This window comes from Hyperoodon ampullatus (assembly GCF_949752795.1).
Source record: "Hyperoodon ampullatus genome assembly, chromosome: 6".
Classification (NCBI taxonomy): Eukaryota; Metazoa; Chordata; class Mammalia; order Artiodactyla; family Ziphiidae; genus Hyperoodon; species Hyperoodon ampullatus.
Window position 1 is genome coordinate 689,860 of NC_136919.1, and position 26,335 is coordinate 716,194.

The window sequence follows — 26,335 nt, forward strand, 5'->3', positions numbered from 1 at the left end:
ATGGAGCAAGAGGGGGACGCCGGCCCAGAGGTGCAGAACCTGAGGATTCCAGTGAGGAATCAGCCTTAAAATTCCCAGTTATGGCCACTTCTGGACAAGGAGAAAGGGTCCTTTTAACATCTGCCCCGCAGCAACTCCTTGAAGCCTGCTGCATGTGTGGGTGGTGTGTGGGGCCTGTTTTCCCCTTGTCAGGGCTGAGGCACTCCCTCCTCTTCCCCAAGGTCACTCATAAGTTCCTGCTTCCCCTTAGGAAGTCTGCTTGCTTTGACTTAGGGCCTTTTACCCGTGGAACATATATAGCCACATTACAAGGGCCTTTATCTCTAAACCAGAAATTTAGATGCATTAAAACAACCGTGAAAAGCTGGAAAGTCTGAGATGCCTAACCACCAGAGACTGTATAAATAGGCCTGGGGCATCCCCGTGACCCTTCCTGTGGACAGCCTTGGCTGCCCCCCAGGGGGTGGCTGAGCTCGAAGAGACACACTTAGGAGGAGGGTGCTGCCTGGTGGATGTGGTCTTTAGCCAAGCACGCAGTCTGGGCCAGGAGGGCCTGGACGCCTCACTGTGAAGCAGAAGCTCCCACTGCTTCCATCTGCCTCCTGAGCTGAGTTCAAAGGGTTGAGTTTTCTGAATCACTTCCTTATTCTGGCTTGATGCAACATTCTGCTTTTGAAATGCTTTTCTGAGTGCATTGATTTCCTTGGGTTTTCTGGCATCGATGCTGTGTGTGATCCTGGCTCTGAAGGATCAGGCAAGCTGCTTTAGTCCTTGGCACTTGTGTAGAAACTTGAAAGGATTAACAAGTCCCCCCACCACTCCCCCAAACCCATCCTGTTCCTGGCTGCTTGGAAGGAGGTATGTGGGTACCAGGAGGAATGGAGTGTAGCTACTTGTTTGGCTGGTTTCTTCAGCTTTGGGGGGAATCTGCCAGCATCCTGTGTATGGGCGGCCCCAGCCGTCTGCCCGCTCACCATTCCACACTCACTGTTCTCTCTTTTTTTTAATCAATTTATTTATTTTTGGCTGCATTGGGTCTTCATTGCTGTGCCCGGGCTTTCTCTAGTTGCGGCGAGCAGGGGCTACTCTTCATTGCAGTGCGCGGGATTCTCATTGCGGAGGTTTCTCTTGTTGCGGAGCATGGGCTCTAGGCGTGCGGGCTTCAGTAGTTGTGGCACGTGGGCTCAGTAGTTGTGGCTCGCAGGCTTCAGTAGTTGTGGCACACAGGCTTAGTAGTTGTGGCTCATGGGCTCTAGAGCGCAGGCTCAGTAGCTGTGGTGCACGGGCTTAGTCGCTCTGCAGCATGTAGGATCTTCCCGGACCAGGGCTCAAACCCATGTCCCCTGCACTGGCAGGCGGATTCTTAACCACTGCACCACCAGGGAAGTCCCTCACTGTTCTGTCTTACCTTCCTTTCTCTCTCCCTGGGGTCTGGGCTTCTGAAGCCCCTTGTTAACTCCCTCCCTGGGAGCCCTTCTCTGCTGTGAGCTGGTATTTAATGTTCTCAAAATCCAGTTGGCTCCTTAGGGTTCCCCAGCACTGCTGCTGTGTGGGCTTCTGTCTGCCCCGAGGCCAGCAGCACGTGTTTCTGTTGGTGATGAGAGGGCACTGAGGTGGCCTTTGTACCCACTGTGGCCAGCCAGGCTTGCTCCTCTGGACTTGCATCCTGAGGAGCAGGAAAGCTGAGGATTTACGATTCAGATGCATTAATGATGCCTGGAGCATTTGTTGTCAACACAGCACAGCTGCTGGCCCTGCCCAGCCATGCTGGGGGTGGCCCTGCTCCAGAGCAGGTGGGCTCAGGGGACCTCAGCATCCTGGAAGGTCATTTCTTTCTGGAGGTCTCCAGGGCTGCTGACTTGTCCCTGACCCACAGCTCTGTTGTCACTCCCTGGGAAGCCAGGTCCGTGCCCATCCTGGCCCTTCCCGACTGCAGCCTTCCCCCCTAGGCGAGCTTCTACCTGGCCACCCTTCGGTCCTGGGGTCTGCAGCTGACGGAGCAGCGTTCCCAGTCCACCAGGTGACCACCTCACTGCCCCCGGCTAATGGGCGGGCCCTAGGATCAGTGGCCTATTGCACCCTTGGCTGCCCTGGGTCCTTTGTGTCCAGCCTGTGTCTGGGCTTGGGAGGGGCCTCATGGCGCCTTGCTGACAAGTGCTCTATCTGTGACCTCGCCCAGCTGATGGGTGTTGCAACTGGAATCCTCCTGGCCCTGGCCCTGGCCCTTATTGGCATGACCATCTTTTTTGTTGCGGAGCACAGGCTCCGGACGCACAGGCTCAGCAGCCACGGCTCACGGGCCCAGCCGCTCCGCGGCATGTGGGATCTTCCCGGACTGGGGCACAAACCTACATCCCCTGCATGGGCAGGCAGACTCTCAACCACTGTGCCACCAGGGAAGCCCGATGACCATCTTTTTTGTGTATAGAAGGGTTAACTGATTCCGTGATATCTTGCTTCAGACTTCAGCCCTCGGGGGGCCGGGAGGAGGGCTTGAAAGGGTGGGGGAGGCTCGGGTGTTTTGAGCTCCCGGGAGCAGCTCTCAAGCCCGCGGTGGCTTTTGTTGGAAACTGCTGGCCTGTCCACGAGGCTGAGCTCGTCGGATCCATGCAATTCGAGTCTGTTCTGAACTTTCGTGGCTCAGATTTCCAAGAAGAGTGAAGTCCTGCTTCCTCTGCAAGGGTCTGTCGCAGCCCTGGGACAAGGTGCTGTGTGACTGGGGGCAGGGCGGGGCCGGACGGGGGCAGGACAGCTCAGTGTGTACACGTGGCCGCCTCGCGGGTCCCAGCCGTACTCAGGCAGCCCCTTGGCTCCCTTTGCAGGACAAGTGCAGCCCACTCCTCAGTACAGGTTCCGGAAGAGAGACAAAGTGATGTTCCACGGTAGGAAGATCATGAGGAAGGTAGCTTGTGCTGCAGGCCCAGGCCTCCTCCCCCTCGGAGGGGTCGGCACCAGCCGGCCTGTGCCCGGGGGCCGTGCAGGGGCTCTGGGGCTCGGGGAGAGCATGGCTGGGCGGGAGCATCGGGGGAGGAGGCCCCGTCACACCATGAGGTGGACGCAAACTGGAAGGGAGGACAGGAGCCCCTCCCTGGAGTGTGGCGGGCAGAGGGTCCTGGCTCCGGTGCTGAGACTGCTGGTCCTCCCAGGATTTGGGGCCAGGCTCCACGAGGGGGAAACTGCAAGGCCTCACTTGCCAGTGTCAAGACCCACCTTGAGGATGAGTAGCCGGTCCAGCCTTTGCTGGCCGGGCCCCGCCTGCGCCCTCCTCCGCCTGAGGGCAGGAGGTCTCAGCAGACTGCCGGAGGCTGACTGGGCTTCAAATACATGCTTGAAGCGTTTGCTGATATTTAAAAATATCTTCTCTTTGTTACTTTTCTCGAGTTACACAATTGATTCGTGTTCTTCGTGGAAAAGCTTGAGCTGTCGATGGGGAGTCACGTGGGTGTCCTTACGTGGCTCTTCCTCCTCAGTGTCAGGCGCTGTGAGAGGGCCGGTCGGTTGGGGCTGCTCTGTCTGGCGGGCGGGCGCGCAGCGACAGTGAGCGGGCCCCCCGCAGTCTTGTGCAGGGCCGCGTGGAGTGACTTCCGGTAGGTCTCAAAGGCACTCACGCATGTGTGGTTGGGTGGGGGGCTGTCCACTGGTGATCCTGCTGAGGACTGGGCAGTGGCAAGCTGGACCTGGGCTAAGGACAGGAATGTGGTCCAGCGAGGCCGGGACACCTGGGAGGAAAGGAGGGGTTGTGGTGCCCGCCCACCGACCACCACAGCTGGCACCGTGGGGCAGATGCAGCTCGGGAGCTGGGGGACAGCAGGGGGCAGTGGCTGCCCGAGGAGGCTGGCCGGTGCCCGGCTAGGAGCCGGGCCCTCTGTGTTCCTCGGCACCTCTGTTTGGGGCAGTCCAGTGGGCCTCGACTGCGGGGGAGGGTGAAGAGCCTTCCAGACTGGGAGGACCGTGCAGGCACTCGGGTTGTCGTGTGTGCCAGCATGACAGGTGTGGGGTGGAGAGCGTCAGCCTCCTGTGGCAGGGTGATGCCACCACAACCTCTCTCTCCTGCTGATTACAACAAAAACTCTAGCAAAACGCAAGAATCTGAAAATGAAAGTGGGTAGACTGGGCTTCCCTGGTGGTGCAGTGGTTGAGAGTCCGCCTGCTGATGCAGGGGACACGGGTTCGTGCCCCGGTCCGGGAAGATCCCACATGCCGTGGAGCGGCTGGGCCCGTGAGCCATGGCCGCTGAGCCTGCGCGTCCATACCCTGTGCTCCGCAACAGGAGAGGCCACAACAGTGAGAGGCCCGCGTACCGCAAAAAAAAAAAAGTGGGTAGACTGTGGGTGGGAATTGAAACAGGAAAAGCAGCCCAGGAATGGTGAGTTCCCTGGGTTTCCTCTGCTGTCTCACTGCTTTGCCTCAGGGGCAAACCAGTCACGGACTTTCTCAATGTGGGAGAGAGTGTGGGTGGATCCTGCAAGTGTCAGTGCAGACGGAGAGCAGCACAGCACAGACCGTGAGAACGAGGCTAAGGTTCAGCCTCAGCCCAGGTCTCAGACTAAGCCCCGAGGGACACCTGTGCCAGCAGGAGCCAAGCATGCGAGGCATTGCCCCAAAATCAGAGACACTGGCACCCAGCCCCACGGAGGGTGGGTCAGGGGGAGTAAGACAGAACTTGTGGTCTGAACCCAGCCAGCTTGATAACCTGCTAAAAAATTCAACATTCCCCAGAAAATTGGAGCCTAAACCTAGCCACGTCAATAATAACATTGAATGTACCAATTAAATGGTGATCAGATTGGATGGAAATACCAACATCTAGCTATATGCTGACTTCATGAAACCCACTTTAAATATAAAGACTTAGGTAGATTAAAAATAAAAGAATGTGAAAAGCTATACCATGAAAACTCACAAGAAAACTGAAGGGCTACATTAATGTAGACAAAGTAGTCTTCCCACCACAGAGTGCTTCCAGGGGTGAGGAACAGAACTGGTCAAGAAGATACAACAATCCCAAATGTGTATCCTCCTAATGGCGGAATCTCAAAAGTGGAACAGAAACTTACAGAGGTGAAAGGAGAAACGGATCCGTACTTACAGTTGGTGACTTCACTTTTCTCTCAGTAATCGACAGAACAAGTAGACAGAAAGTCTGCAAAGATGTAGAAAAATCTAAACAACACCATCAACCACCTTGATTAAGTGAACATTTATTGAACACTGGTCCCAACAACAGCAAAACACATTCTTTTCACATGAACATGGGACACTCAGAAGACATACTATATTCTGGGCCATAGAACAAATGGTAATAAATTTCAAGGACTTGAAATCATACAGTGGAGATCATTTTGTAATGTATGGAAATATCAGATCACTGTGTTGTGCACCAGGATCTCACATCCTGTTGTAGGTCAGTTATACTTCAAAAACAAACAAACTCATAGAAAAAAAGATCAGATTTTTTATCAGAGGCCGGGGTGGGGAGGGGGCATGTCCTGCCAGGAAAGGCTGGATTCCTCCCAGCTCCAGGGCTCCCTGGGGGACCGAAAGGGATGGCCAGTTTGCACGATGGTTGTAAACCAGGAGCCAGACCTGCAGGTATCCAGCTGAATACACCAAAAAGACAGCGGGTTGTCCGGCGATATTGCTCTAACCAATGCACTTGCTCTTTAGTTTTATGTCATTGGGTCTCTACTTCCCCAGAGGCATTTAACCACTTGCAGCAAGAGGGGTTTGCTGCTGCAGACACCTCCTTGCTCAGCAAGTAGGTAATCGCAGTCTCGTGGTTATCCGAAACCACCTTGGCAGATGAGTTAAGCGACCATCGCTGAGCTGAAACTGTTGGCTCTGGAATCAGCTAACTTTCCCTAAGTTCTCTTGGAAACCCAAGAAAGTTCCCAGAGTCCTGGCCCAGATTCCAAAAGGAATAAAACAAATTACTGGATTCCAGTTAGCTCTATGTTCCAAAAGAACGTCACTGTTGCGCACTCCAGAAAACAACTGAGTACTCACCAAGGATGAAGCCTTGAACCAGAAAGGATGAAACCTTTCCCCTGAAAGGACAGAGCCGTTCCAGATCTCAAATAAAGTCAGAGAACTCAAAATGCAAAAAGAGCAGAGTTTGGAATCCAAGACGAGACTCAGGGAAGTGATGAGCATGACGGGCTCACAGTGTGGGTACCTCGCTCCATTCCCGGGCCCGTCATCTCTTGGGGTTCGCCTCCTTCAGATCCCACTTCTGACACCCTAGAAATATATCAACTTTAATAAATGGTAGCCAGTTATTATCAGCAAAAGCGAGTTTATTCAGGAAGAGCAGAGGAATTGCAATTCGGAATATGGAAACTATGGCAGACAAAAGCCAAATCCAGAGAACAAGGAGGGGGAACTTGCTTTCGTACGGAGAAGGGGGAGTTGGGAAGGGCTGTGATAACCAAAGTTTACATTGGGGGAGCTGGAGGGTCCAGTGGAGGCTTCCCATTGGCTGGGCCCCTGCTGTCTCTGATTGGCTGGGCTGTTGGGGGCGGAGGGAAGTTTCCTTCCTCCTGCCTGATGGTAAGTAGAGGCACCTTCCTGTCCAAGATGTAGGCGGAAATCTCTTCCTGTTTGGGGTAATTGACATGCATGGCAGGCATGAGACCTCCCCCTACAGGCCAGTCCCCACTCCAACTTTAGCTGAGGTTTTGGTAAGTAATTCCACAATACTTGGCAAGAGAAACAAAAACTCTGTTCATACAAAACCCTGTATGGAAATATTTACATTAGTTTTATTTATAATTGCCAATACTGGAAACACCCCAAATATCCTTCACCTGCTAGATGGATAAAGAAACTGTGATGCATCCATAAAATAGACTAGTTCTCATCAATAAACAGTACAAACTACTGGTACGTGAACAGCATGATGACCCTGAAGTGCGTAGTCTCAGTGGAAGGGCCCAAGCCTTGTGTGATTCCATTTATGTGGTACTTTGATGAAGGAAAACCATCAGTTTAGAAAAGAGCCGGTGGTTGCTGTAACTGGCAGTTGGGGGAGAGGAGGTGGCAGGACTCCGAGCTGCGAACCAGAAAGGGCCAAGGTCACTGCCTGGGGGTGATTCTGCGACTGAAAAAGTCATCTTTTCTCTCGAGCACCAGCCAGTTCCCAGAAGAGAGAAATCACATGCTGCCCACCGGGTCCTTGGCCGTGTGGAGCTCCGTCGGTAGCAGGGCAGGGCTCAGCAGGGGTTGCTGGGCGGGTGACCCTGGCTCCAAGTGGCCTTGCAGTAGGCCTAGGAGAGTGGGCTACTGAGCGCTGTGATGCTTGAGACCAGAGTGGGGGCTTGGAGAGCCAGGCTCCGAGGTCTCAGGACAGGCCAGAGCAGACCAACTGGGGCTGTCGTTACAGGGCCACACCGCACCGTACAAAACGGTGTCTGCCCGCGCTGCTGTCCCATCCACCATCCTCCGGCTTCCAGCTGTGGCTTTTCAAGGAGTTTTTGTGAAATATCCTGAAGCCCTGGTGAGGGTGGTGCAGGTGGGTCGCTTCTCTGCAGTGCTGTGGCCATCTCGGTGGAGGGTGCGGGGCCAGCACCCTGAGTGTCTCACCATCGGTTTACTGAGTCCTGTGGCCACGAGGACGTGTCCGCAATAGTGGAATCGACTTCACTGGCAGGACAGTGCTGGTGATGCGGGGTTCGGGGGTGATGCGGGGTTCGGGGTGGGTAGGAAGGAGGAAGACGGTTTTTAAAAAATTTTGTAATACATATTTTGCTGTAAAAATTAGTATTGATAACCTCAAAGGGGTCTTCAGATCTCCCACCATGCCCCCAAAGAGCTCTTTTTGTTATTATTAAAATTCTTGATTTGCAGTAATTTTACACTTACAGAAAACTTGTAAAAACAATGCAGAGTTTCCTTGTGCCCCTAGCACCGACACCTTGCGTGATGAGGGTGAGTTGTCTACACCAGGGGCTTTCCCGCCCGCGAGGCCAAGGCAGGCTCAGCAAGTGGAGACACAGTTGGCCTGTCTCTCTCCAGATCATCATGGTGCGGCTGCAGAGGGTCGCCTTCCTGCCTCTGCACAACTACCTGGGCCTGACCACGGAGCTCTTCAGCCCTGCGAGTGTTCTCGGCGCCCTAACCGTGGGTCCTCAGGACCCGGGGCTTTGAGAGGTGACGACGGAACAAGTTTTCTACCTCAAGGCGATGGCCAGCGCACGCACCAGTGTGGGGTGCTCCTGAGGCCTAGTGCTGAGCGCCTGTCCCATCAGTTAGGTCTCAGGGGCCTTTCTGGAGACGTGTGCCTGTTTGCCGGCCTCCTGGTCGTGCCTCTGCGGTTCCCTTCCAGGAGGGTCTGGGGTTTGGCCCGAATTAGCTTCTCTGATCCCGTTGCCCCATGAGCGCGCCTGCCCCTCACCGCTCCTCCCCTGACACGCGTCCAGCGGAGGCTGTCCCCCCAGCCCCTGCGGCCCTCCTGTGGGGCTTTTTTTTTTTTTTAACTGGTTCAGTTTTCTTACTGGTTATAGGTCCATTCAGATTTCCTGTTTCTTCATGGTTCAGTCATGGTAGGTTGAGCGTTTCTAGAAGTTTGTCCATTTCATCCAGATGATCCAGTTTGTTATATGCAACTGCTCACTGTACTCTCCTGTATTACTTTTTATTTCTGTAAAATAGCTAATGTCCCACTGTTATTTCTGCATTTAGTAATTTGAGTCTTTTCTCTTTTTTTCTTTATTCCTCTAGCTAAAGGTTTGCCAATTTTATTGATTCTTTCAAAGAACCAACTATTGGTTTCATTGATTTTCTCTGTTTTCCTATTCTCTATTTTATTTATCTCTGTTCCGATCTTTATTATTTCCTTATTTCTGCTAGCTCTGGGTTTAGTTTGAGATTCTTTTTCCGGTTACTTAAGGTACAAAGGCGCTTGTTGATCAGAGATCTTTCTTCTTCCTCAAACGAGGCATGTGTAGCTGTAAACTTCCCTCCTAGCTATGCTTTCGCTGTGTCCAGTACATCCGGGAATGTTGTTGTTTTTGTTTTCATTTCTCTCAAGATATTTTCTCATTTCTCTTGTGATTTCTTTGACCCATTGGTTGTTTATGCATGTGTTGTTTAATTTCCATATATTTTTGAATTTTCCAGTTTCATACCATTGTGATCAGAAAAGATACTTTGTGTAAATCCAATTTTTAAAAAAAATTTTATTGGAGCATAGTGCTTTACAATGTTGTGTTAGTTTCTACTGTACAGCAAAGTGAATCAGCTTTACATATACATATATCCCCTCTTTTTTGGATTTCCTTCCCATTTAGGTCACCACAGAACATTGAATGGAGTTCCCTGTGCTATACAGTAGGTTCTCATTAGTTATCTATTTTATTTTTTTTAAAGAAAGATTCCATTTTCTCTCATTTCTTTTTTTTTAAAATTAATTATATTTTAATTTGGTTGCGCCGGATGTTAGTTGTGGCAGGCGGGCTCCTTAGTTGTGGCCCGAGGGCTCCTTAGTTGTGGCGTACATGTGGGATCTAGTTTCCTGACCAGGGATTGAACCCAGGCCCCCTGCATTGGGCGCGCAGTCTTAACCACGGAGTCTAACCACTGCGCCATCAAGGAAGTCCCAGTTATCTATTTTATACACAGTATCAATAGTGAATATATATCAATCCCAAACTCCCAATTCATCCCACCCCCCACCCCCGCCTTGGTATCCATATGTTTGTTCTCTATATCTGTAAATCCAATCTTTTTTTTTGTCTTTATTGAATTTGTTACAATATTGCTTCTGTTTTATGGTTTTGGCTTTTTGGCCCCGAGACATGTGGGATCTCATCTCCCTGGCCAGGGATGGGACCCACATCCCCTGCATTGCAAGGAGAAGTCTTAACCACTGGACCACCAGTGAAGTCCCTGTAAATCCAGTCTTTAAAGTTCTTTAGGACTTATCTTGTGGCCTAACATATAGTCTGTCCTGGAGAAAGGGAAGAGTGTGTGTTCTGCAGCTGGGTGGGTGGCCTTTCCTCTTTGTGCATTTTGGTGAGTGTGCAGTGGTATCTTGTTTGGGCCTGAATTTGCATTTCCCAACAACTAAGAAGTTTGTTTGTTTACTGGCCATTGGGATACCTTCTTTTGCAAGTGCCTGTCAAGTTGCCCACCCTTTTTATTGGTTTTTTATCTTTTCCTTGTTGATGGGCAGTCTGGATACAGTCACTTTATTGGATGAAAGTGTTGCAGATATCTTTCCCTCTGTGGCTTGTTTTTTTTATTCTTTTAATGATACCTTTTGGCAAACATAAGTTGTTAATTCTAATATAGACCAATTTATTTATCAGTTTTTTCCTATATTGTTACTGCTTTTTGTGTTTTATTGAAGAAATTTCATCCTGCCCCAAAATCATGAAGAGGTTCTTCTAAAAACTTTATGGTTTTACCTTTCAAGTTTACAATTCATTGGAGATTGATTTTGGTGATGATATGAGGTAGAGTCAGGATTCATTTTTCTAGAGGATCTTCAGCTGCCCCAGAGCCCTCGCTGACCCAGAGCCCTCGCTGACCCAGAGCTCTCACTTAGAAGGACTGGACTCTGCCCTGCAGTGCTCTTTTGCTGAAAGTCAGGTGACCACATTTGTGAAGGGTGTTTTTAGAGTGAGGATCTGGGCCAGTGGTCCTTTTCTTCCACCTGTGAAGGTGTCAGTCCACTTCCTCTGGCTTCCAGAGTTTGGGAGAGAGGCTGTGTGACAGCCAGGCTGACAATGACTATCCAGGCCAGATCTGTCCTGGAGCAGCAGCCGTGCCCCACAGAGCCAACATATAAGTGCCTAGGCGTCACCCTGTGTCCACACACTGCCCTGGACCTGCCCATGACATGGGCCCTAAGCAGACCCTTCCAGGGACGGAATGGTCACCACATTCCTGACCAGCTGGGGCTGCAGCCCGCACCTTGAGAGCCCAGAGCAGCACCTCTGGGGGGCTCCACACTTTCCCAAGGGCCTCCTCAGAACCCTCCGAGTCCAGGCAGGCAGGCCCCGAGCAGGAGACGTGCCCTGAGGGCCAGATAGAGCCCAGCCTGGGGTCAGCTGAGGACCTCAGGGCTGCGGTCCTCTGTGTTCCTGCAGCCAGACATGGCCTGCCTGTCCCGCCTCGTGCTAGACGCCCAAGAGGTGGACGGGTGAGCTACTGCAGTGCCCAGGAATGCCCGCCCTCACAGGCACGTGAGGCATCAGCCCCGAGAGGACTCCCTCTCTCTGTCAGACCCATGCGGGGTGACCAACTAGAGCTTGAAGCTCTTCCCGGCTTGGCCCGACCTGGCCTGACCCCCAGAGCAGGACTGCAGCCCCCAGGGGGGTCAGCGCCCTTTGCCCTGAGCCCCCAGAGGAGTTGCTTCCCCGCATCAACGGGCTTCTGCCATTTGAGTCAGAGCTGCACAGACACACAGGTCAGTCCAGCAGCCACATCACAGGGCACCACCCTGTGAAATGCACCCTTATGCTTGTGCCTCCAAGAAAGCAGATGCTGCCAGTTAAACACAAGGCAGTGATTTCTTGTCTCTCGCCTTCTGATTACAAGCCTTCAGGGAAGCTCAGGTGTAAGCGCGGGTGTAAGAAGGAAGCCATGGGGAAGAGCCCGGCTTCTCCTGCAGCAGCAGGACTTCTGCATCCTCAGGGCGGTCCAGCAGCCTTCCTGACACTGAGGGCCGTTGGCCTCTCAGCTTTTGTCCCTGCCCCTGGCGGCCCTCTCACATATTCTGATGCTGGCCCTCCTGGCTGAGAGCAACTGTGTCTGTGTGGACAGCAGCTCTAAGATCCTGTAGATGGAGGAAGCACGCGGATCCCAGAGACACAAAATGTGAAAACGTGTGCATCTAGACACTGGTGAACTGCACCTGACTGGAACCCAGCCAGCCGGGCTGCCTTGGATTTGGGAAACTGTCTAATCTCGCACTTTACAGGCTTGTGCTTCCCTGCCCCCATGCATACACAGTCTCAGTGCTGCAGAGATTCAACCCCTTCATGTGTAGAGGAGGAGACTGAGGTTCAGAGAGGCCGCCCCTCCCTGTACTTGGTGCAGCCCTTCCACCGCCACACCTGCAGCCTCACCTGCCCAGAGGGTCTCCTTCAGGGCCACAGGCACTTCCTCATGAGTGGTGAAAGGCTTATTGCTTTCCACAAGAGCAAACTTCCAGGAGAAGGAAGGGCCTCGCTTGTCCTCCAGTGTGAGCTGCCAGCACAGTTTTCTGTATTTGGTGGTTGTGTTTTCAGGCCCTGCTGCTGACCAGCGCCAGCAAAAAACAGCGCCTTGGCTCTGCTGCTCTGGACAGGTACGCCGGCCTCCACGTCGGAACAGCCTGGCCGAGCTTGGCTTCCTGCTCTCAGTGGGTCCCAGCCCGGCCTTGAAATGCGCCCCGGCGTCTGCGCCCCTCTGTCTGTGCCTTCCAGTATCCACGAGTACCGGCTGTCCAGCTGGCTGGGGCAGCAGGAGGACATCCACCGGATTGTGCTCTGCCAGGCGGACAGCACGCTCACACCCTGGACCCAGCGCTGTATCCGGCAGGCCGACTGCATCCTTATCGTGGGCCTGGGTGAGAAAGAGCCCACGATGGGCGAGGTGAGCCGGCCTGCGGGAGTGGGGCAGTGGGCGGAGCCTCAGCAGGTGGGGTCCGTGGCCAGGGCTTGAGGGGAGGGGCCCAGCCGGCTGCTGGGTTGGGCCAGGCAGTGGGCGCGGTCAAAGGGCTGCAGGCTGGGCAGGTCTTGGCGGGAGGGGGGGCCCCACTCTCTCCTCAGGCCCCTTGTTTCTCTCTTTTCCTCTGAATGAAGTATTTCAACAACTCAGGAAGGGATGGATAATAAGAGCAGACACCCAGGTATTTGCTCTACACATTTTGGAAACATTTTGCCGTGTTTACCTGTGACGGTTGTTTTAGCAGGTACCCCGGGGCAGGCAGGTCCCCCGAAGTGGCCAGTGGCCACTTTACAAGGCAGAGCCTCTTGTAAAGTCAGAGCCTCTGTCCGTGTTTCACATTTTTACTATGTGTGTATATGGCACTGTTTTTTTTTTTATATATAAATAGTGTTCTAGTTTATACCATCTTGAAATTTCCTTTTTCCTCACCACTTACACTTTTGAATTTTATCCATATTGTTTCACTCGTCTTATGGCTGTTTAGTTTCTATTTGTGAACGCCCCACCATCTGTCTCTTCTCAGCCAACGGACTGTGAAGTTACTTCACTACACGCGTGTGCAGGGGTGTCTTCAGGGCACCACCTGGAATTGCTGCCGAGCGGCAGAGGCTGTGTGTCTTCAGGTTCGGAGAGCTGCCAGACTGCACTCCTGTTGTGCATGTGATGTGGGCGAGGTTTGGGGCTCCGTGCTCCCTGCTCTGCACTGTCAGTCCCCTGTGTTCCCAACTTCCTGGGTGTGAAGTGGAGTCTCGTCGTCCCTTCGCTTTGTGTTCCCCACCTCCTTCCTCTGCCCCGTCGTCTGTTCTCATTTCACGCTTCCACCCCGGTCCTGGGACAGCTACAAACTCGTCATCTCCGATGTGGGTTCCTGTTCTTACCAGGAGTGATGCTCCCTTGTGGGGGAGTGTTTGCAAAAGAAGGTTGCAGTGTGTGCGCCACTTCCCTTCCTGCAGGCCCCCGGAGCTCCCTTGTGCCCCCGCACCCAGCCCCGCACCCCCTGGGTCACAGCTCCACAGAGGAAGGGCCAAGCACACCACAGCCGGGTCGGTCTTCAGAACCAGGGTACCACCCGCCAAGGCCAAGACCTGTGTTGGGCTGGGGCGTGAGGCGTGGTCCCATCCAGCCTGGGACCTCTGTGGACAGCCCCGCGCTGGCCTTTGGCTCTGTCCTGCTCAAGCCTGCGGCCTCTGCTGGGCTGCCTGACGGGGGGCCCCGCTCTCCCTCAGCTGGAGCGGGTGCTGGGGACCGCGGCTGTGCATGCCCGCAAGCAGCTGGTCCTGCTGCACTGGGAGGACGGGCCTGCACCGGCCCGCACTGTGCAGCGGCTCAACACGCGGGGCTGGTGCTCCGGCCACCTGCACCTCTGCTGCCCTCGCCGCGTCCTCTCCAGGAGGAGCCTGCCCAAGCTGGTGAGGCCCAGGGCGGCTGGGGGCCCCGCTGACCTGCTTCGGGCCCTTTCCCTCTGCCTCTGCTGAGCCCGCTGGCTCTGACGAGGGCGCTTGTTCTCCACGAGCTCTCCCACTCCTGTGCACTCACATCTGCTTGAGCTTGGTCTTCAGATACCCGTGGCCACAGGGTGACATGCCCCCTGGATGGGGGAGCCCCTGCGGGGGGCCAGAACCCCAGAGCGATGGGCCTGAGGTTCCCACCTTCAGCTGAGGCCTCAGAGAGCCCGGTGGCCTCAGGTTGGCACTGCTTCCTCCTTTGGACAGAAAAGCACACAAATCCTGAGGCGCCTCCTCCTCAGGGGTCCCCAGCCCTGGCGGCTGGGCGCGGGCCGTGGTGGGTGCGCAGGGGCCGCCGGCTCGCCACAGCCCACCCAGCCCCGCAGCTTGGTGGAGGCACCCTGCCAGCGGCGTCTGTGCCCAGGTGTCCAAGCCCTGAGCGCCCTCCACCTCGGGGCTGGTGGGCTTCGGCTGGGCCCGTCGGTATGTGGCCCAGCTGCCGGCACTGCCCACCCCACCCCAAGAGCCCTCCCAGGTGAGCCCGGGCGCCGAGGTGACGACTGGGTCGGGATCAGACCCACCGGCCGTGTCCAGGAGGTGCTTTGGGTCAGGAGTTGGGGAGAAGAGCCAGGCCATGACGGGTGTGTGAACTCGGCCCGGCCCTCCGCGTCTGCCGGCCTCTCTCGCAGGTGGGGCTGCCCGAGCGGGTCTGCCAGAGGCCCCCGGACCGGCGCTCGGACTTCTCCCGCCTGGCGCGGGTGCTGACCGGCAACGCCGTCGCCTTGGTACCCGGGGGAGGGGGAGCGAGGTGAGTCCCGCCCCTTCCCACGGGCGACGCGGTACGTGTGCGCCTGCGCCGATATTCCCCGGGCTGGGCTGGTGCACGTGCCCGGCAGTGTTTCCCACGGGCAGGTGTCACCTCCCTCCACAGAGACAGTGGAAGAGAATGTATTCCTCGCTCCGATTGTCTCCTCTTCTGAAAACTCTGTTCTCATCCTTTGCCAGTCTTTCCGCTGGGCTGCGGGTGAGTTTCTTTCCATTTTAATGCACGCTTTATGGAACAGTGATCTGCGCTGCTCACGACCCTCGTGAAGCGGCCTTTAGTTTCTTGGGCTGGTGGGTTCCTTTAAGGACTTTTAACCCAAACCACTTGTCCCCCAAGTTGTCCTGACGCTTGCTGCCCTTCTCCTGACCTTGGTTAAAGAGAAAAATACACGTAGGGGCAGAAACGGAGGGCAGGTGTGTGGTGAGGGTGTGACAGGCCAAGGCCCCCGGGGTGAACCGGTCCACGCGAGGAGGGGCAAGGCAGCACCTCCTGCAGCATCTGTGCTGGACCCCCGGCCCTCTGAGGGCCAGGTCCCAGGGCCAGGGGTGCCCTGTGGGGTGGAGCCCCTCACACCCCTGGCCTCGGAGGACGTCAGGCCAGTCGCTGGGCTGGTGGGCTCGTGCCGCTTCCCCGGCACTGCAGCGAGGCTCCCTGAGTGCCAGGCCTGGGTGCCAGCCCTGCTTACCGTGCTGGCCACCCGTGCCCAAGGCCTGACGGAGGAGCCTGGCTCGCCACCTGCCTTGGCCCGAGGATGTCCCTTCCAGAGTGAGCTGGAATCACTGTGGGCGTGCGCCCTGCAGAGTCGGGGCTGTGCTCGCGCCCGGCCCCTCCACTCCTCGGCTAATTGTAGCTGGAGAGGGTCAGAGAAATGATGCACATGAGCCTCAAAACTGCTTGTCTGGCTGGATTCACGTTCCTTACTTCCCCACTATTGGAGACTCAGAGGCTCCAAGTTCTGTCCTGAGACCCTTACAGCCAGGAAAGTGGGGTGGGCACGGGAGGGCCTGCCCTTCTGGAGACCCCGCCTCCTCTCCCCCAGCCTCTTCACTGGCCTCCTGTGCCTTCCCAGCGCACGTTGTGGCCTCTCTCCGAGGGCTGCGCTGCAGGGGAGGGACCCCGCGGTCTGTAGGCAGCGGGCCGGGGTGGAGTGCCCTGCACGTGTTGACCCTGGCACCCTGAGTGCGGCCTGGCCTGGGTGGTGAAGTAATGAGTACTCTGCTCGTTTATTTTGGGTGATTTGGGGGCATCGTGTAGTGCCATGTTTTTACCTGAAAGCTGAGCCAGTGGGCCTAGAAAATCAGGTGATTTACCCAAAGTTGCCAGGATGGGGGAGCACTCAGGCTACTTTCTGCAGGGCTGGGACTGTGAGGTGCCCTGGAGCAGCTGGCCCAGACTTGGACCTGGTTTGCAGCAGCATGTTTAATGAAAATTTCTTTAAAGTAATAGTTTAAAAGCCACGTGGCCATTCTGTAAGGCCGTATGGTATTTGTATAACACACAGCAGTCCTCTGCCCAACCTGCCCCACCAACAAATCCAGAGATATCCCACAGACAATATCCCATAGACAGTCACTTCCAACTTTTCTTCAGCTGTTTCCTCATTTACGTTTCTTTTTTTTTTTATTGAAGCATAGTTGATTTACAATGTTGTATTGGTTTTAGGTGCACGGGAAAGTGATTCAGTTTTGTATATGTGTGTGTGTGTGTATGTGTATGTATATATATATATATAGTATACATATGTTGTTTTTCATATTTTTTCCCATTATGGATTATTACAGGGTATTGAATATAGTGCCCTGTGCTATGCAGTAGGACCCTGTTGTTTATCTGTTTTTTCATTTTTTTCAGTTTTAGATGATTAAGTTCCTAACCGCCCCCATATACGCGCAGGGTCAAAGTCTGTTTGTCTGTCTCTGTCGTGTATCCTCCGTCTGTCCTCCTCCTCAGCACAGGATCCCGCTGTGGTCCCCTCCCTAGGCAGCCATTGCTCACTGTTTGCCTTACAGCAAGGTGGGTCTGCTTTGGAGCCAAGCCTTATCCTCCTGTACATATGGCTGTGTCTCCCTCCTCAGAGCAATCATTGCGGCAGTTGCCGTTTGCTCAGCAGTCCACCCCAGATGCTGCTGGAGACGCAGCCCCGCTCAGTGTGCTCAGACCACCAAGCCATCTCTGCTGAGCTCACTCTGGAGCGGCCTCCTCTCAGCTCTGCTGGTCGCTCCCCAGTCATGCTGCTGGGATGCTGCCTTGGGGTTTCCCTTCACCGTGATCCTGGGAACTGCCTTTGTCTCTCTCCTGTGTCCAACTCCACTTCTGGATACCACGTCTTCCTCTTTCTTGATACATTCCTGATTTTGGTAGAGTTCATACTCTAGACATTTCCTTAAGAGAAGATGCATGGGAGGGAAAAGTTTCAACACCATGCTTAGCAGAAAGTATCTTCATTCTGCTCTGACACTTGCATGACAGTTTGGTTATGGAATTCTAGATGGAAATAATTTTCCCTGAGAATTTTAAGGTGTGGTTCCATCATCTTTTTAGCTTCCAGTATTGCTGTTCTGAAGTTCAGTGTCATGTTATTCACGAAGCCTGTTCCTTCTGGATCTTGTAGGAGACTCTCTTCACTCTCGTGTTTCTGGAAGTACTTGAGGATGTGCCTGGGTGTCGCTCTTTTCCCGCATTAGGCTGGGCAGAGTCCCGGTGGGCCCTTTCAAATTTGGAGATTCATCAACTTCAGCCCTGGGGGTGTTGGATGAGGCCCACAACCCCTGCTCCCTGCTGTCTCTTCTGGATCACAATACAGATGACCCCTCATCCTCTCATGCTCCTATCTTTTCTTTTCTCTCCCAAGTTTTCCACCTTTGTCTTTTTGTTCTACTTTCTGGGTGATTTTTCTCAAATGTATCTTCTAATTGATCTTTCTTTGCTAAGATGTTTCTAATGTCTGAGTGCTTTTTTCAGTTTTTTTTTGTTTGTTTGTTCTAGTAGTGCAGTTTGAATTTCTCTGAGAATAATAATGTTTGCTTGTTTAGTTTTCCGTTCCATTCTGTTCCGTGCTGGCCTGTGTCGGCTTGGTCCCGTGAACTCCATGTCTCTGAGGTTGTCTGTGTGCCCTGACTGCACCTGTGGCGTCCCCGCATGGGACCCTGTGGGCCCCAGGCTATGCTAGTCCTCCTCCTGTTGACAGACATTTGGGTTATTTTCTGGGTTTGTTTACTGTGCACAAAACGGCTACAAGCATTCTCGTACAGATCTTTCCTGTGGACATATGTGCTCTTCTCTTGGGCTAATACCTAGGAGTGGAATTACCTGTCCACGGGGTAGGTGAACAGTTTTACACCCCCACTGGCAGTTTTGAGAGTTCGGGCTGCCCACATGTCTGTCACCCTTGGTGTCATCCTGGGTGTGAGTTGTGGCCACGCCCCTGGTGGGAGGCCGGGCCTCACTGCGAGTCTCATCTGCATCCTGGACTCAGGCACCAGGTGCCTCTTGGTCATCAAGTTCCACATGCCTCTCTCACGTGGCTTGCCCTCTGCTATTTAGCTAGAGGAGTTATTTATATAGTCTGAATACAAGTCTTTTTTTTAACTTTCTTTTTTTAAATTAATTAATTTTATTTTTGGCTGCGTTGGGTCTTCGTTGCTGCGCGCGGGCTTTCTCTAGTTGCGGCGAGCAGGGAGGGGCTACTCTTCGTTGTGGTGCGTGGGCTTCTTATTGCGGCGGCTTCTCTTGTTGGAGAGCACAGGCTCTAGGTGCGTGGGCTTCAGTAGTTGTGGCACGCGGGCTCAGTAGTTGTGGTGCACGGGCTTAGTTGTTCCGCAGCATGTGGGATCTTCCCAGACCAGGACTCGAACTTGTGTCCCCTGCATTGGCAGGTGGATTCTTAACCACTGTGCCACCAGGGAAGTCCCTGAATACAAGTCTTTTGCCAGATATATTTATTACTAATATTGTCTTCAGTCTTTGACTTTTGTTTTTGTTGTAATGGCATGTAATGGCATTTTTTGATGAGCACGTTTTAACTCTGATGAAGTGTGATTTCCCAGTTTTTTACAGTTTTTTTTATTTCTGGTGCCCTGGGGGCTCTTGCCTAGGCTACATCTTCTCGAAGCTTGTACATCTGGGCCTGCAATCCACCCACAATTGTTTCCTGTGAGTGGCGGGGTGTGAGGTGAGGGTATTCCACATGGTTACCTAGTTGAAGACTTGCCCTCCCTGCTGAGCTGCTGCGGCGTCTGAGTCAAGCAGCAAACCCCTGCCCAGGTGTGAGCTGCACTGAGGCATGGTGCTGTCCTAGCCACCTCTGCGCTGTCTTTGTTACTCTAGCTTTATAGGAAATCATCAGGCAGTGCCATTCCTTCAAATTCTTTTTCTTGAAATTGTTTGGATTATCCTAGGTCCTCTGCATTTCTGTGTAAATTTTAGAGTCAGCTAAGTATTTTATGAGATTTTTGCTATTGTAAATGGTATATATATTTTTTTTTAATAAATTTATTTATATATTTATTTTTTTGGCTGTGTTGGGTCTTCATGGCTGGGTACTGGCTTTCTCTAGTTGCGGCGAGCAGGGGCCACTCTTCATTGCGGTGTGCGGGCTTTAATTGTAGTGGCCTCTTTTGTTGCGGAGCACGGGCTCTAGGCACGTGGGCTTCAGTTGTTGTGGCACGTGGGCTCAGTAGTTGTGGATCGTAGGCTCAGTAGTTGTGGCTTGCGGGCTCTAGAGTGCAGGCTCAGTAGTTGTGGCGCATGGGCTTAGTTGATCCGCGGCATGTGGGATCTTCCCGGACCAGGGCTCGAATCGGTATCCCTTGCATTGGCAGGTGGATTCTTAACCGCTGCGCCACCAGGAAAGCCCTAAATGGTATGTTTTAAATTTCATTTTAAATTGTTTGCTGCCAGTATGTAGAAATACAAATGATATTTGTAAATTGATGTCATGACTTACAACCTTGCTAAATTCACTTCTTCCAGTACCTTTTTTTTGTAGTTTTTTTGCATTTTATTCTTCTGAGAATAAAGACAGTATTTTCTCTTTCTGTCCAAAATACGTAAATGCCTTTGTTTCTTTTTCTTGCCTGTTGCACTGGTCAGAGCTTCCGGCACAGAGCTGAGCAGAGGTGGTGAGTGTTGGGGAAAGCATTCCCTTTAAGCGTTAAGTGCCATCTCTGCCATCTCGGCTCTTGGGTTTTGTAGATGCCCTTTATCAGACTGAGGAAGTTTCCTTCTATTCTTAGTTTGCCGAGTTTTTATCACGGGTGGTTGTTTTTATGGGTCTGTCGGGATTGTGTGATTCTGCTTCTTTATTCTGTTAATATGGTGAATCACACTGAGTGATTTTAAAGTAACATCAAACATCACCTTCTTGGGATTGACTCATTTGCCTGTGGCATGTGGCCCTGTTCCTGTTTCTGTGTCACCTGACCCCCTGGGTCTGAGCAAGGTGGGCCATGCTTGTCCTTTCTTGAAATGTAGGCAGGTTTGTTTGCTGCTTTCAAAACTGAATTGGAAGGTGCTGCTGCTTTCCCTGTTCTCTGGAAGGTTTCAGGTGGTTTGTGTTGTTTTTCCTTATATGTTTAGTACAGTTCACTAGTAAAACCATCTGGACATGAAATTTTGTGAGGATTTGAAAATTAAAGATTCAGTTGTTTTGATGGTTATTGGACTCTTCAGGTTTTCTACTTCTAGCGTCAGGTCTGGTAAGTTATGTTGGTCTAGGGATGTGTCCATTTTATCTGATTTTTCCTACTTAGGGCATGAAGCTCATACCAGCTTCTTACCTTTTTAATTGGAGCATCTGTACAGATGTTCCCTTCCTCCGTCCTGATACTGGTTATTGAGACCTCCTGTCTCCCTCCTCCTCCCTCTTTCTCTCCCTCTCCGTCTCTGTCTCTCTGTGTCTGTCTCTTTCTCCCTCCCCCCCCCACTCCCCGACGCTGTCCGCCTCTCTCTGTCCCCCGCTTTTTACTTTTATGGGTCAGTCTTACCAGTCTTACCTGAATTAGTCCTTTCAAAGCACCAGCTTTTACCTTTGAGGATCCTCTCTGTAATGTGTTTGTCTTCTGGTTCATTAATTTCTGCTCTTTATTATTTCTTTAATTTTACTCTCTTTGATTTAAACTGTTCTTTCTTTCCTAACTTACGGGCCAGCAGACATTGTCTGTGAAGGGCCAGATGGTAAGTCCGTGATCTCTGCAGCCAGCGCAGGGCAGGGGAGGTCAGCTCTGTGTGTGCTGACCCTTTGGGGGCAGCATGCCTTTTTGTTCTCAGCCTGGTCTAAAGTTTTTTCATCTTGGGTTTTCAACAATGTAGGAATTTTTTTTTAAATTTATGCTCAGCCTTTAGAATGCTCCTTGAACCCGAGGCTCAATGTCAATCATCCGTTCTAGAACTTGGGTGTTGCTTCTGTCCACTTCCACTGTGTGTCCCTCCTCCTGGCTACAGTCACACGCTCTCTTCTGCTCACACATGCTATTTCTGGTTGTGTGGTGGACATCACACACGAACAGTGGCCAGAATGGTTTCAGCCCGCGCTGCTTTCCGGCGGTGGCTCGTCCGGCCCTGGGGGCTACGCTGGGGGCCTCCACCTGCCTCCCCACCCGCCCGTCTGTTCAAAGCCTGTTGTTTCGGCTTCACAGCCTCCCAGACACCAGCGGGTGGAGGAGGCTGAGTGCTGGCTGCCTCTCGGGAGCATCCCACTCCCTCTCTGAGTTGGCATCTTTGCCCCTCTCTCCGTGGCATGTGCAGGACTCGGGCACTGAGGGGTGGGGTGGAACGGGACGGCCGTCCCTGGGGTCCTGGCGGCCCGGCGGCGCTGCCTGCCTGCTCCATCCTCCTGTTGGCATAGAGGCTGTGCCCAGGTGGGCATCATCGGGGCCCTGACGGAGTGTGGCATCCCGGTGGACACGGTCGGAGGGACGTCCGTCGGGGCCTTCACGGGCGCCCTGTGCTCTGAGGAGCGGAACTACAGCCAGATATGGATCCGGGCCAAGCAGTGGGCTGAGGTGAGGGGCCCTGCAGGGCCGGGGACGGCAGGAGGGCATCGAGACGGACGTGGCTCTGCGGGGCTCTGGCCTCAGAACGTGGCTTGTTGGGGCAGGGAGGGCACAGAGGAGCAGGGGCGTCAGTGTTGTGGGATGGGCTCCGGCTCATGCCTGGTCTTAAGTTGTAAAGGTGACTGAGGAGAGGTTAGTGCACCCACAGTTCCCCGCATTTCCACGCTCACCCCACAGGGCCATGGGGGCACCAGTGCCGGTAGGCAGGCAGGGGGCAAGGCCTAGGTCAGGGCCCTTATTGGGGTTTCTGTGGGAAGGGCAAGGCAGGGCAGGGCACACAGCTTAAGATCTGCCCGTTCGAATAATTCTGGTGGGTTTCTGGGCATAGTTGCCTGGCACCTGGCCCTGGGTGATTCAGGCTTGGGGTGTGGGTTAGACAGAGGTGGTCGGGTGTGGGCTCTGGAAGGGCTGGGTGAGCCCAGGTCTGTCTCTCTCCCCTAGTATGCGGGACCCCAAATGCCAGAGCATCAGGGACACAGAAAGTAAGAAATATACATTGTTGGTACAGTTGGCCCTGCAGTGAATGGACGCCAGGGGACAATCCAGGATCTGGGGACCCACCCGGGGCAGGTGGGCTGTGGCAAGGGATGGGGCGGGCTGCAGTCTGCCCTCTCAGGGCTCTGCTGGGTTTTTGTGGAGTGGAGTGGAGCCCTGGCTGAAACCAAGAGTGGCCTCAGAAGTGTTGGCATTCTCATTTTTAAAAGAAAAGATGGGCCTCCTCCGAGCAGAAGCTCTCCGAGCAGGCCATCTGCCCAACCCACACATCCCCAAGGCGCCCAGTCTCCCTGGGGGCTGCGGGCTGCTCGGCTCTGGTCACTAAGGACAGCCTCCGAGGGCAGTGGCCGCGGGGGACGGTGCTCTAGCCTCAGCAAGGGTCTGCATGCAGGTCGGGCAGAGCTCTCCCTTCCTCACCCCTGCTGGTCTGGTACAGGTGTGGGAACAGACAGGGAGCTTCGGGTGTCATGTCCTGCCACCCTGAGTTTGTGCTGGGCCAAGGGAGCCCACTGGGCAGCCACCCTGTGGGGCATGGGGGATGGACCCCCCCAGGCTGCTCTGTGGTCCCACCTGTTGGCACGTGGAGGGGGCACAGTGGGGTGGCTGTGGTGCTGGGCAAGGGCTTCCTCGGGAGTGAGGGCCTTGCTGCCTGCAGAGGACACCGGGGACGTCCCAGGCTGTCCTGGTTCCCTGTCCTCCAGGGGCACGTGTGTTCTTTCTGCTCGTCCACGAGTCTCAGTGGGAGCGGCTGGGGGCGCATGACTCACCCCCAGCTGGGGGCCCACCCCCACTGACAGCCCGTCCCAGCGTCTGCCCTCACAGAGGCAAGGAGCACCCTTTCTCTCCATCCCTGACCCCTGAGGAGTCAGGCATTCTTGGTCCTGTGTCCTGTGCTCGCAGGTCTCACTGGCCCCCATCCTCACTGGGGAAGGATGGGCCTCGGTCCTACCAGAGATCATGGGGCTTTGACAGCGAGGGCCCTTGGTAGGGCTGCTGCTTCCCAGGATCAGAGGGATGGAGCGTCTGCCACGGTGGAGTGTGAAGGCCAAGCCCGGGCCAGCCCGGAGGGGCAGTGGTGGACACTCAGCTGGCCCTGGTCCTGGATGGGCCTTGTCCCAGTGAGCCTTGGGCCATCCCCACTGAGCGGGCGGTGAGGGCCCAGCTGGCCAGGCCTGCCAGGGGTCAGCAGGCGTTCCCCTGGGACCTCCAGGCGCTGCCATTCAGGCCGCAGTGTTTGCTCCCCACGGGCTTCTGTTCGCAGAAAGCACACGTGTGTGCCCAGGTCCCTGTCCCTTCTCCTGACGCAGGCTCTTGGTGGTCCCTCGGGGTCTCCTGCTGCCGGTGCCTGGTGGGGAGGCAGGGGGGGAGCCCCTTCTCCTCTGCAGGGGCCTCACACGTGCCCCCGTGTGCCACCCCCCAGGATGTGATGTCGATGGTAAAGACCATGCTGGACCTGACCTACCCCATCCCCTCCGTGTTCTCGGGGGCTGGTTTCAACAGAAGCATCTGTAGCGTCTTCAAGGACAGGCAGATCGAGGTGCACCCCCTGGCAGGGACCACCTGGGGAGCCCCAGCAGAGCCCATGGCCTCAGCCTGCCTGGGTCTGGACGCCCTGGGCCCACAGGGTCGAGGGCTGGCAGCCGGGGGTGGTCCCTCTGAGTCCCGTTCCCCTCAGGACCTGTGGATCCCCTACTTCACCGTCACCGCGGACATCGCAGCCTCTGCCACGCGGGTCCACACAGACGGTGAGCACCTCCTCCCGGGGTGCAGGCTCCCTAGCGGGGGCAGAGTAGCTTCAGGGGAGGGGCGTTAAGGGGCCAGTTCCAGGCCTGGCCCAGGGAAGCCCCAGGATCTCCCAGAGGAGGCAAGAGGCTCGGGGAGATGTGAACAGAGATGACTCTGCTCTGGGCCCGAAGGCTGAAGGGTGCACAGGGAGAGGCAGAGATGGGACGGGGGCAGAGCGGCAGACTGAGGGCCCCCGTGGGTCACAGCTGCGCGTGGGTTGGAGCAGCATGCCGAGGGGAGAGCCCATCTGTGGGTGGGCGGCTGAGGCCCTCCTCCAGGCCAGAGTGTTTGGGGAGCCCCTTGAAATGTGTCTGCTTAGAAGTGAGTGGGGTGGCAGGGCTGGCAGAAGGTCACGGCAAGGGGAGATGTGGGGAGGCCCAGAGCAAGCCCGGCCCCTCGGGCTCCGTCCGAGGAGGAGGATGTCCAGGAAGGGTGTCATCTGCCCGGGCCTGGTGCTCTCCGCCGGAGGCCAGATGTGCAGGGCTCAGGACCCATGTCGGCGAGGCTCTGAGCCGAGGGTCCAGGGCAGGAACTCACCTTGGGTAGGGAAAGGCTCCTTTCCTCTCCCACGATCCCTCTGGACCTCCTCCCAGGCTCCCTGTGGAGGTACGTGCGTGCCAGCTTGTCCCTGTCGGGCTACACGCCCCCGCTCTGCGACCCCAAAGATGGACACCTGCTGATGGACGGGGGCTACATCAACAACCTCCCAGGTACTGTGGCGGATGGGGAGCGGCCGCCCGGCCCCGCCTCAGCCCCACGGCTCCTGCGCGCCGGGGGTTACAGACGTGCGCACGCTTGGCGCCGCACGCTCCCAGCAGATGGCTCCATTTGTCGGCTCAGCAGTGCTCAGAACCAGGCCAGGTAGAGGGCCACCGCAATTAGGGCCCGTCTGTGCCCACAGTCAGAACTAACAGCCTGCAGGTGTCGGGTCTGCTGAGGGCAAGGCCCCTCCTGGGACACACCTGTCACCTGTTGGACAGCTCTGTGCGCTTGGCCGACCCCCTCCACAGGCCCAGGTGTGAGGGTGGAGAGGAGACCCTCCCCACCCTCCAAACCCTCACCCCCATTCCCCCACTCTCGGCGCCTCTCAGGCAGGCTCTGCCCCCAGCCCTGGCTCCACCCCAGCTTCCCCCAGCTCTGACCCATCACCCCAGGGCCTCGCTGAGATCGTATCACGTATCAAGCCTGCCAAGGTGGCTGCAGTGGACGGTGAGTTGGACCCCGGGCCATATGCCCACACAGCTGAGGATGGTAGTGGCAATGTCCCCTCCTGACCCTTGACACTCTCAATAAGACGCCCTGACCACCAGGATCCCTCTAGCAGCCCCTGGACCCGGTGGGCTGCATATGGGGACCTGTGCCGGCCCCTGCCCCTGCTCTCAAGAGGATACCTGCGTGGCCCTACTCTCTGCCCAGATGAGTCTGACTACCAGACCGAGTACGAGGAGGTGCTGCTGGGCGGCCCCAAGGACTTCCAGAGTGCCCCAGCCGACCTGGGCTCCGACTCAGTGAGCTGCCCGGACACCCTGTGCTCCCCAGCTGAGCTGCCAGCTCCAAGGGCTCCAAAGCAGGCCAGCTGCTCCCTCCCTGCTGCCCTCCTGGCTTGCCCCCACCTTGACCTTGACCATGTGCGGTTTGCTTCCAGGAGGACGCGCCCTCGCTTCGGCATCGGCACTCCCGTCTGGCTTCCCCCGAACCATCCCAGGCCTCCTCATCCCCCCTGGCTCTCTGACCAAGATGGGTAGAGGTCTCTGCTCTGATGCACCCTGAAGCCAGCACCTCCTGTGGGTGGGTTTCAGAGAACCAGCTGGCGCAGCTCCTGCAGCTCTTCCCCAGACTGCCAGGGAGACCCTGCTGGGGCCCAGGGCCCTGCCGGCCAGTGTTGGAGTGTCTGGGGCCTCTCTGTGCTGGCCGCTCCTGGTGGGGCCCTGGGTCCTGGCATCCCCTGCACACACAGCAGTCCTGGGGGGCTGTGTCGGCCCCTGCGGGCCCCCTGAGGCCTCTGAGATGTCAGAGCCCCTGATGCTTCTGCTTAGCCTGTCAATAAAGGTAGATATGATTGTGTGGGACACCTGGTC

General features: G+C 55.2%; 1 protein-coding gene across 1 annotated transcript; it reads left to right on the top strand.

The window, feature by feature from the left end:
- Window positions 1-26,002, top strand: PNPLA7 (patatin like domain 7, lysophospholipase; the record flags this gene model as incomplete). The annotated part of the gene is given in 23 exon segments (XM_079705862.1): window positions 1-51; window positions 1,950-2,016; window positions 2,019-2,020; window positions 2,180-2,248; window positions 2,645-2,705; window positions 2,823-2,902; window positions 7,382-7,510; window positions 8,014-8,118; window positions 11,091-11,143; window positions 11,296-11,410; window positions 11,684-11,752; window positions 12,234-12,292; window positions 12,411-12,579; window positions 13,881-14,063; window positions 14,789-14,907; window positions 21,770-21,926; window positions 23,893-24,009; window positions 24,148-24,217; window positions 24,851-25,118; window positions 25,366-25,466; window positions 25,674-25,765; window positions 25,903-25,983; window positions 25,985-26,002. Coding segments are annotated over 23 exon segments (2,235 nt in total).
- Window positions 26,003-26,335: the final 333 nt, after the last annotated feature.